Below are 17,815 nucleotides of genomic sequence, written 5' to 3'. Positions count from 1 at the left end.
ACTGTTGGACACAGTAATGTTTCTGCCTTGAAATGAGGTTTATTGTACTAACAGAAAATGTGCAATCTGCATTCAAACAAAATTTGACAGGTGCATAAGTATGGGCACCTCACCAGAAAAGTGACATTAATATTTAGTAGATCCTCCTTTTGCAAAAATAACAGCCTCTAGTCGCTTCCTGTAGCTTTTAATGATTTCCTGGATCCTGGATGAAGGTATTTTTGACCATTCCTCTTTACAAAACAATTCCAGTTCAGTTAAGTTTGATGGTCGCCGAGCATGGACAGCCCTCTTCAAATGATCCCACAGATGTTCAATGATATTCAGGTCTGGGGACTGGGATGGCTATTCCAGAACTTTGTAATTGTTTCTCTGCATGAATGCCTGAGTAGATTTGGAGCGGTGTTTTGGATCATTGTCTTGCTGAAAGATCCATCCCCTGCGTAACTTCAACTTTGTCACTGATTCTTGAACATTATTGTCCAGAATCTGCTGATACTGAGTGGAATCCATGCGTCCCTCAACTTTAACAAGATTCCCGGTGCCGGCATTGGCCACACAGCCCCAAAGCATGATGGAAGCTCCACCAAATTTTACTGTGGGTAGCAAGTGTTTTTCTTGGACTGCTGTGTTTTTTTGCCGCCATGCATAACGCCTTTTTGTATGACCAAACAACTCAATCTTGGTTTCATCAGTCCACAGGACCTTCTTCCAAAAAGAAATTGGCTTCTCCAAATGTGCTTTTGCATACCTCAGCCAACTCTGTTTGTGGCGTGCTTGCAGAAACGGCTTCTTTCGCATCACTCTCCCATACAGCTTCTCCTTGTGCAAAGTGCGTTGTATAGTTGACCGATGCACAGTGACACCATCTGCAGCAAGTTGATGCTGCAGCTCTCTGGAGGTGGTCTGAGGATTGTCCTTGACTGATCTCACCATTCTTCTTCTCTGCCTTTCTGATGTTTTTCTTGGCCTGCCACTTCTGGCCTTAACAAGAACTGTCCCTGTGTTCTTCCATTTCCTTACTATGTTCCTCACAGTGGAAACTGACAGGTTAAATCTCTGAGACAGCTCTTGGTATCCTTCCCCTGAACAACTATGTTGAATAATCTTTGTTTTCAGATCATTTCACAGTTGTTTTGAGGAGCCCATGATGCCACTCTTCAGAGGAGATTCAAACAGGAGAACAACTTGCAAGTGGCCACTTTAAGTAGCTTTTCTCATGATTGTATACACCTGGCTATGAAGTTCAAAGCTCAATGAGGTTACAAAACCAAAAAAATTGCTTTAGTAAGTCAGTAAAAAGTAGGTAGGAGTATTTAAAACAAGAAAATGATAAGGGTGCCCATACTTATGCACCTGTCAAATTTTGTTTGAATGCAGATTGCACATTATCTGTTAGTACAATAAACCTCATTTCAAGGCAGAAACATTACTGTGTCCAACAGATATTACATATATCAAACTGAAATAGCTGTTGCAAAAACACCAATTTTTATAAAACAGTAAGCTTAAGATTAATAGGGGTGCCCAAACTTTTCATATAACTGTATGTGTATGACACCAAGATTTAGGCTGGAGCCACACAGCAAATTTGGCCCCAACAAAGGTTGTGCACTTAAACATTGCTATATGCTATCACAACATACCGCAAGTGAGTGGAGTCTGATTGCGACCCTCAAGGATCTGCGACAAGCAAGTCACAAAAAGTCCAACTGGGGTAATACACAGCACTGCTAAGACAGTGCTGTATATTACTAATGCAATTATGAGATGGCAGTTTAAAGTCTCCTTGGGGGACCAGTGCATATTGTAAAAATCAAACAAAAAATGTTTTTAAGTGTTTAAAAGAAAAATAAAAGCACCCTCCCTTAATTTACAATTTTTACCCCAAAAAAATGTTTTTATCTGGAGAAAAATATACATAGTTTATATTTGGAGTCGTCTTGTTCGCAATGACACATACTATAACGCTAAATCATTGTTTAGCCCACACCTTGAACACCGAAAACAAAAATTGAGAAAAAAACGCCAAAATTTTAATTTTTATTCATCCTGCCTAAAGAAAAAAAAACTAAATAAAAAGTGAGCAAAAAGTTTTATGCATACAAAATTTTGCCATAAATATTACAACTTGTTATTCAAAAAGAAGCCCTCATACAGCTCTGTAAACAAAAGAATAAAAAACATTATAGCTTTCAAAACATGATGCAAGTAAGAAAAAAAAAGCTGAAAAAAGTGATCTTCTTGTGTAAAAGTAGTAAAATGTAAATAAATGGTATAATTGGATATCATCGTAAGAAAAAAAATGTAAAAAACAATATTAACCCCTTCGCAACCTTGGGTTTTGTCGTTTTTGCTTTTTCGTTTTTTGCTCCCCTTGTTCCCAGAGCCATAGCGTCTTTATTTTTTGGACAATATGGCCGTGTGAGGGCTTATTTTTTGCGGGACAAGTTGTACTTTTCAACGCCATTATTAGTTTTACCATATCGTGTACGGGAAAACGGGAAAAAAAATCCAAGTGCGGTAAAATTGCAAAAAAGTGCAATACCACAGTTGTTTTTTATTTATTTTTTTACCACGTTCACTGAATGCTAAAACTGACCTGCCATTCTTATTCTCCAGGTCATTACGAGTTCGTAGACACCAAACATGTATAGGTTATTTTATATTTAAGTGGTGAAAAAAAAATCCAAAATTTGGTAAAAAAAAATAAAAAAAAATTGCGCCATTTTCCGAGACCTGTAGCATCTCCATTTTTCGGGATCTGGGGCTGGGTGAGGGCTTATTTTTTGCGCGCCGGGCTGACATTTTTATTGATAACATTTTGGAGTAGATCCGATGTTTTGATCGCCCGTTATTGCATTTTATTGCAATTTTGCGGCGACCAAAAAACGTAATTCTGGCGTTTAGAATTTTTTTCTCGTTACACCGTTTACCGATCGGATTAATTCTTTTTTTATATTGATAGATGGGGCGATTCTGAACGCGGCGATACCAAATATGTGTATGTGGGGTTTTTTTTTTTAGATTTTATTTTGAATGGGGCGATTTAAACTTTTATATTTTTTTTATATTTTTAAAAACATTTTTTTTTCACTTACTGCATGCTTCAATAGTCTCCATAGGAGACTAGAAGCAGCAGTTGTCTGATCGTCTCTGCTACATACAGGGGATCAGCAGATCCCCTGCATATAGCAGAAATGGTCCTGTGCTATGAGCGCCGACCTCTAGGTGGCGCTCATAGCGACGAGATCATGACAACCACAGGCGTCTGCTGCAGACCCTGGGTTGTCATGCACGCCCATCGGTGACCCGCGATCACGTGACGGGGTCGCCGGTGGGCGGGGCTTATGACGCGCAACCCGGAAGCGCGCGTTAAATGTCGCTGTCGGAGATTGACAGCGGCATTTAACATGTTAACAGCCGCGGGTGGATTGCGATTCCACCCGCGGTTGTTGCGGGCACATGTCAGCTGTAGGAATAAGCTGACATGTGCTCGGTTCAGTGAGGGCTCAGCGCAGCAGCCCTCACTGAACCGGGGTTACGCAAATGTGCGTACTAATACGGCATGGGCTCTAAAGGGGTTAAAATTGCTGAATTTTCTTCATCCATTCACACAAAAAATAGTTTAAGGCCACATTCACAAGTTCAGTGTTTGATCAGTATTTGTATGCCAAAATCAGGAGTGGGTGAAAAATGCAAAAGTGGTGCATGTGTTTCTATTATACTTTTCCCCTGAGTGTTCCACTCTTGATTTTTGCTTACAAATTCTGATGTAAAATACTGACCGAATACTAAATGTGTGAACATGGCCTAAGAGTGATCAAAAAATTGTATTCACCCAAAAATTACATTCACAAAAACTGTAGCTTGTCGTGCAAAAAAATAAGCCTCCACACAACTTTGTAGACGGAAAAATAAAAAGGTATGGTCTAGGAATATGGTGAACCCCCTTCCACCACCTCCATATAAAAGAAAAAGTTTTTGGTAAAAAAAAATTGCGTGAGAGTAGTGAAACATTAAAAACCATTTAAATTATAAATAAAATATTCACCCCCCTTGGCATTTTTCGTGTTTTGCTTTCTCACAACCTGAGATTTCACTGTTTTTTTATGGTTTGCATCAGTTCATGTAAAGAACGTGCCTACAACTGTGAACATTTTTTTTTCTTTTTATTGTGACGCAAACAACAAATAGGACAACATAGCTGAATACTTCAGTGTGCATAATTATTCAGTCAGTACTTTGTAGAGCCTCCTTTTCCAACAATTACAGCTGCAAGTTGCTTTGAAAGTCTCTATGAGCTTTCTACATCTTGCCACTGGGATTTTTGCCCATTCCTCAAGGCAAAACTGCTCCAGCCCCTTCAAGTTAGATGGTTTCCTCTGGTGAATAGCAATCTTCAAGTCTGACCACAGATTCTCAATTGGATTAAGGTCTGGGCTTTGACTAGGCCACTCCAAAACATTTACACGTTTTCACTTCGAGTGTTGCTTTAGCAGTATGCTTTGGGTCATTGTCTTGTTGGAAGGTGAACCTCCATCCCAGTCTCAAATCACTGACAAACTGAAAAAGGTTTTGCTCAAGAATCTCCCTGTATTTCACATCATCCATCTTGCCCTCGACTCGGACCATTTTTCCTGTCCCTGCTGCTGAAACATATCCCCACAGCATGATTCTGCCACCACCATGTTTCACAGTGGGGATGGTGTTCTTGGGGTGATGAGCTATTTTGGTTTGGCACCAGACATGGCATTTACCTTGGTGGCCAAAAAATTAAATTTTGGTCTCATCTGATCACAGGACGTTCCTCCATACATTTGGGGAGTCTTCCACATGTCTTTTGGCAACCTCAAAACGAGCCTTACAATTTTTGTGTGTAAGTAAAGGCTTTTTTCTGCCCACTCTTCCATAAAGGCCACCTCTATGGAGTGTATGGCTTATTGTGGTCATATGGACAGATACTCCAGTGTTTACAGAACTCTTCAGCTCCTTCAGAGTTACCTTTGGTCTCTGGGCTGCTTCTCTGATTAATGCCCTCCTTGCCTTGGCTGAGAGTTTTGGTGGTCTTCTCTTGGCAGGTTTGTTGGGGTACCATATTCTTTCCATTTGATGATAATGGATTTGATGATGCATCGGGAGATCATCGGAGATTGGGATATTTTTTTAGAACCCAACCCTAACTTGTACTTCTTGTTTGGAGATCTCCTTGGTCTTAATGGTGTTGTTTGGTTAGTGGTGCCTCTTGCTTAATGGTGTTGCAGCCTCTGTGGCCTTTCAGAAAAGATGTGTACAGTACAGACCAAAAGATTTTTCTGTATTTTCATGACTATGAAAATTGTAAATTCACACTGAAGGCATCAAAACTATGAATTAACACATGTGGAATTATATACTTAACAAAAAAGTGTGAAACAACTGAAAATATGTCTTATAGTCTAGGTTCTTCAAAGTAGCCACCTTTTGCTTTGATGACTGCTTTGCACACTCTTGGCATTCTCTTGATGAGCTTCAAGAGGTAGTCAGCGGAAATGGTCTTCCAACAATCTTGAAGGAGTTCCCAGAGATGCTTAGCACTTGTTGGCCCTTTTGCCTTCACTCTGCGGTCCAGCTCACCCCAAACCATCTCGATTGGGTTCAGGTCTGGTGACGGTGGAGGCCAGGTCATCTGGCGTAGCACCCCATCACTCTCCTTCTTGGTCAAATAGCCCTTAAACAGCCTGGAGGTGTGTTTGGGGTCATTGTCCTGTTGAAAAATAAATGATGGTCCAACTAAACGCAAACCGGATGGAATAGCATGCCGCGGCAAGATGCTGTGGTAGCCATGCTGGTTCAGTATGCCTTCAATTTTGAATAAATCCCCAACAGTGTCACCAGCAAAGCACCCCCACAACATCACACCTCCTCCTCCATGCTTCACGGTGGGAACCAGGCATGTAGAGTCCATCCGTTCACCTTTCCTGCGTCGCACAAAGACTCGGTGGTTGGAACCAAAGATCTCAAATTTGGACTCATCAGACCAAAGCACAGATTTCCACTGGTCTAATGTCCATTCCTTCTGTTCTTTAGCCCAAACAAGTCTCTTCTGCTTGTTGCCTGTCCTTAGCAGTGGTTTCCTAGCAGCTATTTTACCATGAAGGCCTGCTGCACAAAGTCTCCTCTTAACAGTTGTTGAAGAGATGTGTCTGCTGCTAGAACTCTGTGTGGCATTGACCTGGTCTTTAATCTGAGCTGCTGTTAACCTGCAATTTCTGAGGCTGGTGACTCGGATAAACATCCTCAGAAGCAGAGGTGACTCTTGGTCTTCCTTTCCTGGGGCGGTCCTCATGTGAGCCAGTTTGTTTGTTGCGCTTGATGGTTTTTGCAGCTGCACTTGGGGACACATTCAAAGTTTGCCCAATTATTCGCACTGACTGACCTTCATTTCTTAAAGTAATGATGGACACTCGTTTTTCTTTACTTAGCTGCTTTTTTCTTTCCATAATACAAATTCTAACAGTCTATTCAGTAGGACTATCAGCTGTGTATCCACCAGACTTCTGCACAACACAACTGATGGTCCCAACCCCATTTATAAGGCAAGAAATCCCACTTATTAAACCTGACAGGGCACACCTGTGAAGTGAAAACCATTTCCGGTGACTACCTCTTGAAGCTCATCAAGAGAATGCCAAGAGTGTGCAAAGCAGTCATCAAAGCCAAAGGTGGCTACTTTGAAGAACCTAGAATATAAGACATATTTTCAGTTGTTTCACACTTTTTTGTTAAGTATATAATTCCACATGTGTTAATTCATAGTTTTGATGCCTTCAGTGTGAATTTACAATTTTCATAGTCATGAAAATACAGAAAAATCTTTAAATGAGATGGTGTGTCCAAACTTTTGGTCTGTACTGTATATATTGACAAATCATGTGACACTTAGATTGCACACAGATGGACTTCCTTTGAGTAGGCATGTGACTTATGAAGGTACTTGCTCACACCAGAAATTTTTAGGGGCTTCATAGCAAAAGTGGTAAATACATATGCACATGCCAATTTTTAGTTATTTGAGCCCATAAATTTACTTTATGTCTATTTTCTCACTTCACCAACTTAGACTATTTAGTGCTGATGCATCATACACAAATCAGATTACAAAAATATTTAAACAAAATAGGTAAAAAGCCAAGGGGTTTGAATACTTTCGCAAGCCACTGAATATCAAATTAACTAGTAAACAGTATTTAAAAAAAATAAATTCTGGAATTGTTGTTTCTTTTCTACATTTAAAAAAGTGTAAAAAAAAAAAAGAGAGTAATCAAAAAGTCATATGTGGCAGAAAATGTACATCTTGTCCTTTAAAAAAAGACAAGCCCCCATACAGCTCCATTGACAGAAAATTGGCTCTCAGGCTATGGAAACAAAAAAATAAACATTTTTTTTCAAACTCTGTAATCATTGTACAAAAGTATTAAAGCATAAATAAAACTATGTAAATTTGGGATCCCATAATTGTGCTGAGCCACAGAATAAAGTTAACTTATTTGTGTAGCACCTGAATATTGAAAAATATAAAAAAGAAAAAAATCGTCCAACTGGTTCTGACTTCTAGCGACTTGCTTGTCGTGGTTGCAGTTCCTTGGGGGACAACGCGACCCCATTCACTTGCACTATTCTGCTATGTAGCAGCTTCATACAGCGATCTTGTGCCGTGCCAGCAGTGTATGCCCAGCCTTAGCCTGGCTTCAGTTCTAAGGCTGTGTAATATGACAACTAGGATGTTAGATGTTCATGGTGCCTCTTATGGTCCTCATCTTTCCATGACAGCATGCTGTGTATGCGGTCCTGTAATATTGGATGTGTGCAGCAGTATCGATGATGGCCAACCTCATCTACTTAGTGGTAATTTTTTCTAAACACAACAATAGTTCTGCTTTTATTTATCATTATATTTTAGTCACATTTCATTTGAGAAGAATATCCTCATTGCAGGGACATTATTACCTATCTGTAGTTGATTCACATTTGCAGGTACTCCTCGCGGATTTTCAGCAAATTATTTACCCTACTTTTAGAAGGATTTCTTTCCTTGTATATAGTGATATAATTACAATATCATGCACCATTATTTTATGACATATTTATTTAGTATTTCCTGTGTGTCTAGAATATAATGTGAGAGTAGCCATTTTTACCTTGCTATTTATACACAAGCAGCATATTGTGTCCGGTTTTATTGGATCTGTACAGACGGCACACAGGCAGAATGTGCTTAGATAAATTCATTCTTCTTTTTGTTGCTACTGTTGAGTCCATGGCATTTGCAGAACAGATTGTGGTTTGTAATGAAAAGGGAAACGAAAATGAAAAATATTGAGTGAACAGCAGGGCCCATTTGATGTGATTATGAAGAATGTTGCTTTATTCCGTCTTTTCTGCTGCAATCTGAAAACAGTAGCAGGGGGTTACAGGCAGACTTCATCCTACGATTGTCAATCACTGTCATTTAACATTTGCAATGGGGAGACAGCTTTATGCCGGGCTGCCTGGTCAAATCACAGGCACAGATTTGCAGTTAGTAGTCCATCCAGCCTCCACTAAACAAACAAGGACGGGGCAGTCGCACCAGCATTTCACATAAGAATATAATGGACTCTGCTGACCCCTCTGCCCTCCATTCATCTCCGCTCCAAGCTGAATCAAAGCTTCACTTGCTTTTCTCAATTTCCTTTAATTGCTGTGTGCATGAAGATAAGAAAATTAACAATTTGCATTTAAGAGTCTCAAGCAGGAAATTAATCCAGCAACTCGGTTCAGTGTGAAAATACTAACTATACAGAAGAAGACCGAGCTTGCTAATGTGACCAAATGATTGGTGTAAACTGTGATTGTCTTTTTATGTTGTGTAGTAGAATTCCAATGAATTGTATCCTGTATTGTTACTGTCTGCAATTTATACGTTATACTCATCTCAAAAATACTTTAATATATATAGATTGTCTGTACGTTGCGCTATATAAACAGAATTAATTATATATATATTTATATTATACATATATCTGTGTATATATGTGTGTGTATATACATAAACATATATATATATATATATATATATATATCGGTCCAAATGTAATTAGTGTAAAATTTAATGAAGTTCACTATTCTGTCGAATTCAAACAATTTGCAATTCAGTTTATGCGAATCACCAAAAAACTGCCCTCCACCTATTTAGATGTGACAGAAAATTGCATTAGCCACTGAAGAATCACATGACCCCAGGCACAACCGTGAGGACTTCCCCATAATGCCTTATAGATACCACATAGCATATCGCAGCCAATCAGGAGGGTCTGTCATATTATTTATAAAAGCTGAGGCAGGGAATGCAGCAGACATTTTAGGGTGATTTATGAAAGTGAGAGAATGTTAGATATTACAGCTCAGAAATATATATAGGTAAAGAAAAGCCTCACACATTGGATGAATACTTCAGACAGTAATGTATTGGGCAACTCCAGCAGTGAAGATGTAATCTACGAATAATACAGAGATTTAATTGATAAGAAGAAACAGGAGAGGTGTCAGAAGCAATGCCAGAATCAGCGTGATTAATCAGTGATATGGTGTAGGTAACATCTTTCCTGTTGCATTGGAATTACAATCATCCATTTTTTTTCTTCATCCTTAATGCATTAGCAAGCCAGCACAATAGTCTCTACACACAAAAAATCTGAAATCGGTGTTAGTTAGTACAAGTGACTGTACTGAGTTTTAGTATTTCTTGTGCAATCCTTTTTGTGTTAAGGGGAAAAATAGTTTTTTAAAATCCGAAAGAAAATTCCCCAAAATCCAGACATGTACCTATGATTGTCTACCTCATGAGGTGTGCGTGTCACAATTTTTTTTTTTTTGCACAGCTATTTTACTAGTCTTATTTTAGATCAGTTACGTCACACCAATACAGAGCACTGTTGTAGGTGCTGGCTTTTTGAAAATGTATTTACCTAACAGTTCTTATTGCATCATTTTTGGGAAAGGGCATGAACTACTGACAGGTCAAATAAATAACATTATAGCATGACAATCGCATCACACTTGTTAAATGAACCTGGCACCTGAAAAAATGCTATTTACCTGCAGATATGGAGTTAATCTTCAGGTAAATAGCGTTCTGAACCTGCCCGGCACCTGCACTTAAAGCTTCAATACCAGGAGGAAATTAACTTTCTTCTCCCCCCAGAAGTGTTCTGGTTTCAGCCATGGGGTGGCGCCAGCACGATTTCAGTCACCAGTCTGTGTAAAGGAAACAGCTGCTGAAACTGCGCCCGCCTCCGGCACTGACTGACAGTCGACCCTAATGCTGAGCTGTTGCCAGTCAGTGACATGGGCGCAGTTACAGCCCCTACTCACTATACACAGACTGGTGACACCCCTATGACTGAAAAGAGTGAGCCTTCCGGGAGGAATAAAGTTCATTTCCTCCTGGCAGCGAGTCTTTTAGGGCGAACGCCGGCAGAATGCTATTTACCTGGAGATTAACCCTATATCTGCAGGTTAATAGTGTTTTTTCAGGTTCCCTTTAAAAGATGAAATATATTAATCATCAAATGAACTGACAGGTCTTAAAGTTACTGTATTTGATTAGAAAATGGGCAAAAATAATAATTTGAGCAGCTTTTATAAGGACCAAAATTGTGATATCATTAAGGCATGTTTAGTACCTAACAAAGGTTGTCCAAGAAAGTACAAATTATGAAACATCAGCAGTGTTATGGGTACCTAAGGCTCAATGATTAAGGAGGGGAGCGAAATCTGGTTTGATCCTATAGAAGAGCAACTGTAGAATGAAGTTCTGAAAAGCCTAATGATGGATATGATAGAGGCTCAGTGGTTTGCACTACAGCCTTGCAACTCTGGGGTCCTGGGTTCAAATCCCACCAAGGACAACATCTGCAAGGAGTTTGTATGTTCTCCCCGTGTTTTCGTGGGTTTCCTCCGGGTTCTCCGGTTTTCTCCCACACTCCAAAGACATACTGATAGAGAATGTAGATTGTGAGCCCCAATGGGCACAGTGATGATTATGTATGTAAAGCGCTGTGGAATATGTTAGCGCTAAATAAAAATAAAGATTATTATTAAGGATGTCAGACCCCACATTGCTTCCTTGGCTTGCTGAATATAGCGCTCTGCAGCTGCAGACATCACACAGTGCCCATTCTGAGATCTGTCCAACACCAGAAGAGTCCACTGGGTCTAGTAGGCATGTTAGCATCAAATCTGGACTATGGAGCACATGGATGAAAGCCAAACTGGTGGGAAGGTGTATATAAATGATTGACTCCGCTGTGAAGCACTGAGCGCCTGTGCTGGGTTTAATCCGTTATTCTGTGCTGACAGAGTCCTTTTATAGGGTGGATATATATACTACAATACTCCTATTTTTCCATTTAAGTATACATTAAAATGCAAATTGAGTATTAGAGCAATTGTTTTTTTCTTTTAACACAAACATTTAACATCTCTTCTGTAAATGCTGAATTATATCATCATATAAGACATGGAGGACATTTATGTACAGACTACATGGTAAAGATAGTAAAATATAGATTAGAAATGGCTCTGATAGACACTCATTGGGTGTCCAGATTTCCTTTAGCGTCCATGAGCTAGATTTACAATGTGCTTTTCTGATTTTCTGTCTGTATAAATTCAGGTAGTCATTTAATGTAGAGATGCAGGGAGCTCCCAACCAGTGCACAATGGAGCACAGAATCAGCCATATGGTCGTACAGCTCAGTGACTCGTTTAGCGAGCCTCCTGCTAGGTACCAATGCCCAGAGGAGCCTTTAACAGAAAGTGTGAGAAAACTGTTTACTACTGACAGAAAGGAAAAAAGATGTGTTACCTCACGCACCACATTGTATCGCCGCTGCTGCTTTATTACACATCTTCATGCTATGCGCATTACTGGACATCTTATACCCTGATATTTACATCACCAATCAATCGCTAATCACTTAAACTCCCAATTACATATTCTGCATGGATTGTTATTTACCATGCATTTAGTAGAATATCTGGAAACCATTGGTAGCATAGCTTTATGGGCCTGGAGGTAGCCGTCACCACTGAGCCAAAGGCTACTAGGGCATAAAGGATTGGAAACTACAGGAAAACAGGACCGGTGTAATGTACAATGATGACAATTACAACTTGATAACCTTTGCACATAAACATAAATAGTTATAATTATGATGTCTGCCTGAATACAAATTTAAAAGCGAGGTTCTGATAATAACAATAGTTACAGGAGGAACTGACCGTTATCCCTAAATCTAATTCTGTGGGTTATATAAGAGGTAGGCTATGTGCACACAGCACCTTATAGACGCCGGCATACATAGTTTTTAACGCAGAAGACGCTTCCAGAAGACGCTTTGTAGGACATTTTTTGCTGCTGGAATTTTTATCTTTTATTCCGTATATAACGTAGTGACGGCTTATAAGCCGCTAGAAGCCGGTCACTTCTTTTAGCCACTTCACAGCTTTCAAAGCCTAAAGCAGTTAAAATAAGTTACATAAGACAGAAAAACATGTTCGCTATTTTTGGGGAGGGTGGGGTTAGCGTTTTTTCAGGTGGGTTCCAGGCAGAGACCACCTGAAAAAGACATTGTGTGCACATACCATATAAGGGATTTTCCACTGCTATGACATAGGTCATCAATATCCGCTCTGTAAAGGGCTGGTATCTGTTCAGGCAGCACTTGGATACAAGCAATGTATGGAGCGGACCACCACAGATCTGTGCCACTGATTAGATGCCACTTCCAGGTATTGTAGATCAGCCTGTAATTATTTGAATTGTCCTGTAAAACCCCTGTAAGTGTGAACTCTGCATATTTTGAGTAAGGCACATATTTAACCGACTTTCTGTTTCTGTAGGATGCTGAAGAGTACACTGAGCTTCCTGTCAGACACAACGAAGATCAGATGAACAGCGAGCTGGCGAAACACCTTCCAATTGAAGTGAACCCACATTCCATGGACAGCGCACATACCAAAACACATCTACTGCTACAAGCCCATTTCAGTAGGGCAGCATTACCTTGTCCGGACTATGCCACTGACACCAAAACGGTCCTGGATCAAGCCATAAGAGTGTGTCAGGTAAGTTTGCTCTTTTTGTATCTGTTGTGAACCATTCCTATATACAGTAGGCATCTGTAGGTAAATACATGTCTCCTGATATCAAAGGTTCCTGATATGAGTCAGATTATATCAAGCTAACTCAATCAGAAATATGTTAACATCATATTTCCTCTTTTTGTAGTTCAGAGGAAATTCTACATATTGTATAATTATGGTTTATAATATATTCTGCACTGGAAATAAGTGCTGATCAAACTGTTAACGATTGTATGCTGTAAACCCACGTTTTTGTTTCCATTAATTCAGCACTTAGTGGTTAGGAACTTTTGCTAATCCAGAGTGGGACACATCCATTCTCATGTCGCATTAATACAAATTACTAGATAACATAAAGTCTTGGTGTTTGACAAATTTTGATTTCAGAATATAAATAATTTACAGGTACATTAGTTTACATTGGAATAATGTGGTGCAAAACCCAAGCGTGCTGGACTCATGCTTCACCTAATGTCTACAAACTGATGCGTATTTTTGTCTCTGTAGGGGGATTTTTTTTCTTTTACTTTTTTTAGATTTTCTTTGTGCACTAGATAATTGTAAATCTTCCTATTTTGCTATGATAACAGAATTATCGGATATAAATTATACATATCATCAGCTAAATCACAGATATATAGCAGATATGTATAAATTATTATACAGAATACATTGTTCTTTGTTCAATAGGAAAATGTGATCAATTTTCGGTCATTTAAACCCTTAAGCAACAAGCCTATTTTGGCATTACAGGGGTTGTCCTGAGCCTATCACTTCTGCCTGATCTCCAAGACCTCCAGTCGTACTGTTGCAGAGGGGAGAGTTTGATGCCAGCTGGTATTAGTAGGAGACCTGCATGATACCTGGTGAGCATCAGATGGGTGCTTCATCAACAGTCCCACCTGGAGCCTAGCAGCATCTTGTCTAACCTTTCGAGAAGGGCCCTCACTCCTTTTTGTATCTGTAATGTCTTTTTTGTCTGTACAAGTACCCTCTGAAATGTAAAGTGCTGATGAATATGTTGACGCTATAGAAATACAATTATTATTATTTCAAATCGGATGGAAGAAAAAGGCACAGGACAGGATCTTTAAGACCTGGAGCAATTTTTCTATAACTCTTTTTTCTTTTTCTGCCATGGTAGCTGTATGACGGGCTTGTTTTCGCTGAATACTTTACATTTTTCAATGACACCATTCATAACTCATTAAAAAATGCTTTGGAGGAGAATGGAAAAAAAAACAACAACAATTCCACCATTGTTATCAGTGCAGCTTTGATAACATTTTACTTGTATTCTAAGGGTTAGTACAGTTATGGAAATACTAAATGTGAGTACGTATCATTTTTATGTTTAGAATGTCATTGTAGCGTAAGCAGCTGCATAAGATTCCGCAGCTGCAGAAGCTGCTATCAGGCACGGCCAGACTCCTCATAAAGAATACAGAGATGGTTTATTATCATCTCTGCCTCCATGATCTCTGTATACACAGTTCTGAACAAACATTGTGCATACAGTATAGGACATGCTAACAACACTTCATCCTCTGGAGAAAGCGATCATGTGATGGCTGGCTGCCCAGAGGGAGCAGTAACTGCAGGGTCCTATCAGATCCAGATCAACTGTACAGTGCCACAAGAAAGCTGATTTTGCTCTGTAAGGGTACATGCTCACAACGTCTTTTTCACGCAGGTACGCCAGAATGAACTTACACATTCATATTTAAAAATGACTTGCTGTGCGAAAAGTTCTCAGGTAACGACTGAAAAGACGCTTCAAAAGAAAAGACAAAGATATGTCCTGGGACATCTTGATCCTTAAAAACTCAGTGCACATACCTTCAATGGGGCAAATATACCAACTCCAGTTGCAGGGAAAATCATCAATATAAATACAGTACAGACCAAAAGTTTGGACACACCTTCTCATTTAAAGATTTTTCTGTATTTTCATGACTTTGAAAATTGTACATTCACACTGAAGGCATCAAAACTATGAATTAACACATATGGAATTATATACTTAACAAAAAAGTGTGAAACAACTGAAAATATGTCTTATATTCTAGGTTCTTCACAGTAGCCACCTTTTACTTTCATGACTGCTTTGCACACTCTTGGCATTCTCTTGATGAGCTTCAAGAGGTAGTCACCGGAAATGGTCTTCCAACAATCTTGAAGGAGTTCCCAGAGATGCTTAGCACTTGTTGGCCCTTCTGCCTTCACTCTGCGGTCCAGCTCACCCCAAACCATCTCGATTGGGTTCAGGTCTGGTGACTGTGGAGGCCAGGTCATCTGGCGTAGCACCCCATCACTCTCCCTCTTGGTCACATAGCCCTTACACAGCCTGGAGGTGTGTTTGGGGTCATTGTCCTGTTGAAAAATAAATGATGGTCCAACTAAACGCAAACCGGATGGAATAGCATGCCGCTGCAAGATGCTGTGGTAGCCATGCTGGTTCAGTATGCCTTCACTTTTGAATAAATCCCCAACAGTGTCACCAGCAAAGCACCCCCACACCATCGCACCTCCTCCTCCATGCTTCACAGTAGGAACCAGGCATGTAGAGTCCATCCGTTCACCTTTTCTGCATCGCACAAAGACACGTTGTTTGGAACCAAAGATCTCAAATTTGGACTCATCAGACCAAAGCACAGATTTCCACTGGTCTAATGTCCATTCCTTGTGTTCTTTAGCCCAAACTCGTCTCTTCTGCTTGTTGCCTGTCCTTAGCAGTGGTTTCCTAGCAGCTATTTTACCATGAAGGCCTGCTGCACAAAGTCTCCTCTTAACAGTTGTTGTAGAGATGTGTCTGCTGCTAGAACTCTGTGTGGCATTGACCAGGTCTCTAATCTGAGCTGCTGTTAACCTGCGATTTCTGAGGCTGGTGACTCGGATAAACTTATCCTCAGAAGCAGCAGTGACTCTTGGTCTTCCTTTCCTGGGGCGGTCCTCATGTGAGCAAGTTTCTTTGTAGCGCTTGATGGTTTTTGCAACTGCACATGGGGACACTTTCAAAGTTTGCCCAATTTTTCGCACTGACTGACCTTCATTTCTTAAGGTAATGATGGCCACACGTTTTTCTTTACTTAGCTGCTTTTTTCTTGCCGTAATACAAATTCTAACAGTCTATTCAGTAGGACTATCAGCTTTGTATCCACCTGACTTCTGCACAACACAACTGATGTTCCCAACCCCATTTATAAGGCAAGAAATCCCACTTATTAAACCTGACAGGGCACACCTGTGAAGTGAAAACCATTTCCGGTGACTACCTCTTGAAGCTCATCAAGAGAATGCCAAGAGTGTGCAAAGCAGTCATCAAAGCAAAAGGTGGCTACTTTGAAGAAACTAGAATATAAGACATATTTTCAGTTGTTTCACACTTTTTTGTTAAGTGTATAATTCCACATGTGTTAATTCATAGTTCTGATGCCTTCAGTGTGAATGTACAATTTTCATAGTCATGAAAATACAGAAAAATCTTTCAATGAGAAGGTGTGTCCAAACTTTTGGTCTGTACTGTATGTATTTAAATTAAATATATAGTTAAAATGCCCATCCCCCTTCCAAATGTCATTTTTGAGGGGCACAATGTTTGAAAATGAAAAAAAACACACAAAAAAAAGTAAAAAAAGAAAAGAAAGCTAGTCCAAATCGCTATTTCTGTCAACGCCCGCCACATCAAAAGAGAGATGACCAATACATCAAAATAATTTGTATGGAAAGGGGAACACAATTACTCAATTATTTTAGTTGATCCTTTTATGGTCGTAAAAAAAATAAATAAAATAAAATAAAAAAATATTTTAAAAAAATGTGAGAAAGAGGCTCGTATTTCCTTTCATGGTTTTGAATTGATTGAAAGCTCCTCAAAATAAGTAAAGATGTTTAAAAACATTGTAAATAAAAAGAAACATTTTTACTGATTGTGAATTATTACACAGAAGAAAAGCATATTTATGGTACTGTACTATGTAGAAATCCACAGTAATTGTGTCAATCAACCTAAATGTGAAGTGCATAAAAAAATCCCGCAGTTCTAGAAGCCAATGATCCCTAGGGCGGTAAAAACACTCCCATGGCTGTCTTCTGACTTGACCCTTCTGTGCTGCATTATTAGTAAGGTTGAACATGCTAGCACAATTATTTCACACAACTGTCCTACATTACTAGAAACATTCACGGATAGGAGTCGCCTACCACTAATTGGGGCTGGTGGAATTTTTCTTTAGTGGGCCTTAGGCCAGTTTTATATATCTTTGAAACACTGACCATGCTCAGATTGCAGTACCTGGCCCGTCTGAAGGATATCCTCACCTGAGTGAACTGCATATGAGGCATATATGATACTGTGCTTGTGCTTTTATTCCACGTAGTCTTTTGTGCAGAATATCTGCTACATTTAAGTGTCCCAGCAAAGTGGATGCAATTTCATTGTATTGTGCGGGTTTTTTTTTGGGGGGGGGGATGTTTTGGTGTGTTTTTTCTCTATAGACTTCTTTGGGGAATCTAAAAAAAATGCATGTTAAAGCGTAATTGCATTTTTAAGTACAGGATCAAAGCTTTTCTGTCCAAAAAAATGCATAAAAAAGTCTGCTTCAAATCTGCACCAAAACACATCAAAGAAAGGGAAAATGCATAC

At 39.5% G+C, this 17,815-nt stretch overlaps 1 protein-coding gene across 1 annotated transcript in view; it reads left to right on the top strand.

The window, feature by feature from the left end:
• ASCC3 (activating signal cointegrator 1 complex subunit 3) overlaps window positions 1–17,815 on the top strand; it is a 702,790-nt gene that overhangs the window by 634,944 nt on the left and 50,031 nt on the right. Inside the window, exon 37 of the mRNA XM_073675761.1 lies at window positions 12,928–13,152. Coding sequence (XP_073531862.1) covers window positions 12,928–13,152 — 225 coding nt within the window. The remainder of the gene's footprint in view (window positions 1–12,927; window positions 13,153–17,815) is intronic.

Source organism: Phyllobates terribilis, unplaced genomic scaffold (genome assembly GCF_046119375.1).
Source record: "Phyllobates terribilis strain yellow unplaced genomic scaffold, ASM4611937v1 Scaffold_3__8_contigs__length_932513732, whole genome shotgun sequence".
Lineage (NCBI taxonomy): Eukaryota > Metazoa > Chordata > Amphibia > Anura > Dendrobatidae > Phyllobates > Phyllobates terribilis.
The sequence above is the reverse complement of the archived record's forward strand: the minus strand, read 5'-3'. Positions and strand labels throughout refer to the sequence as shown.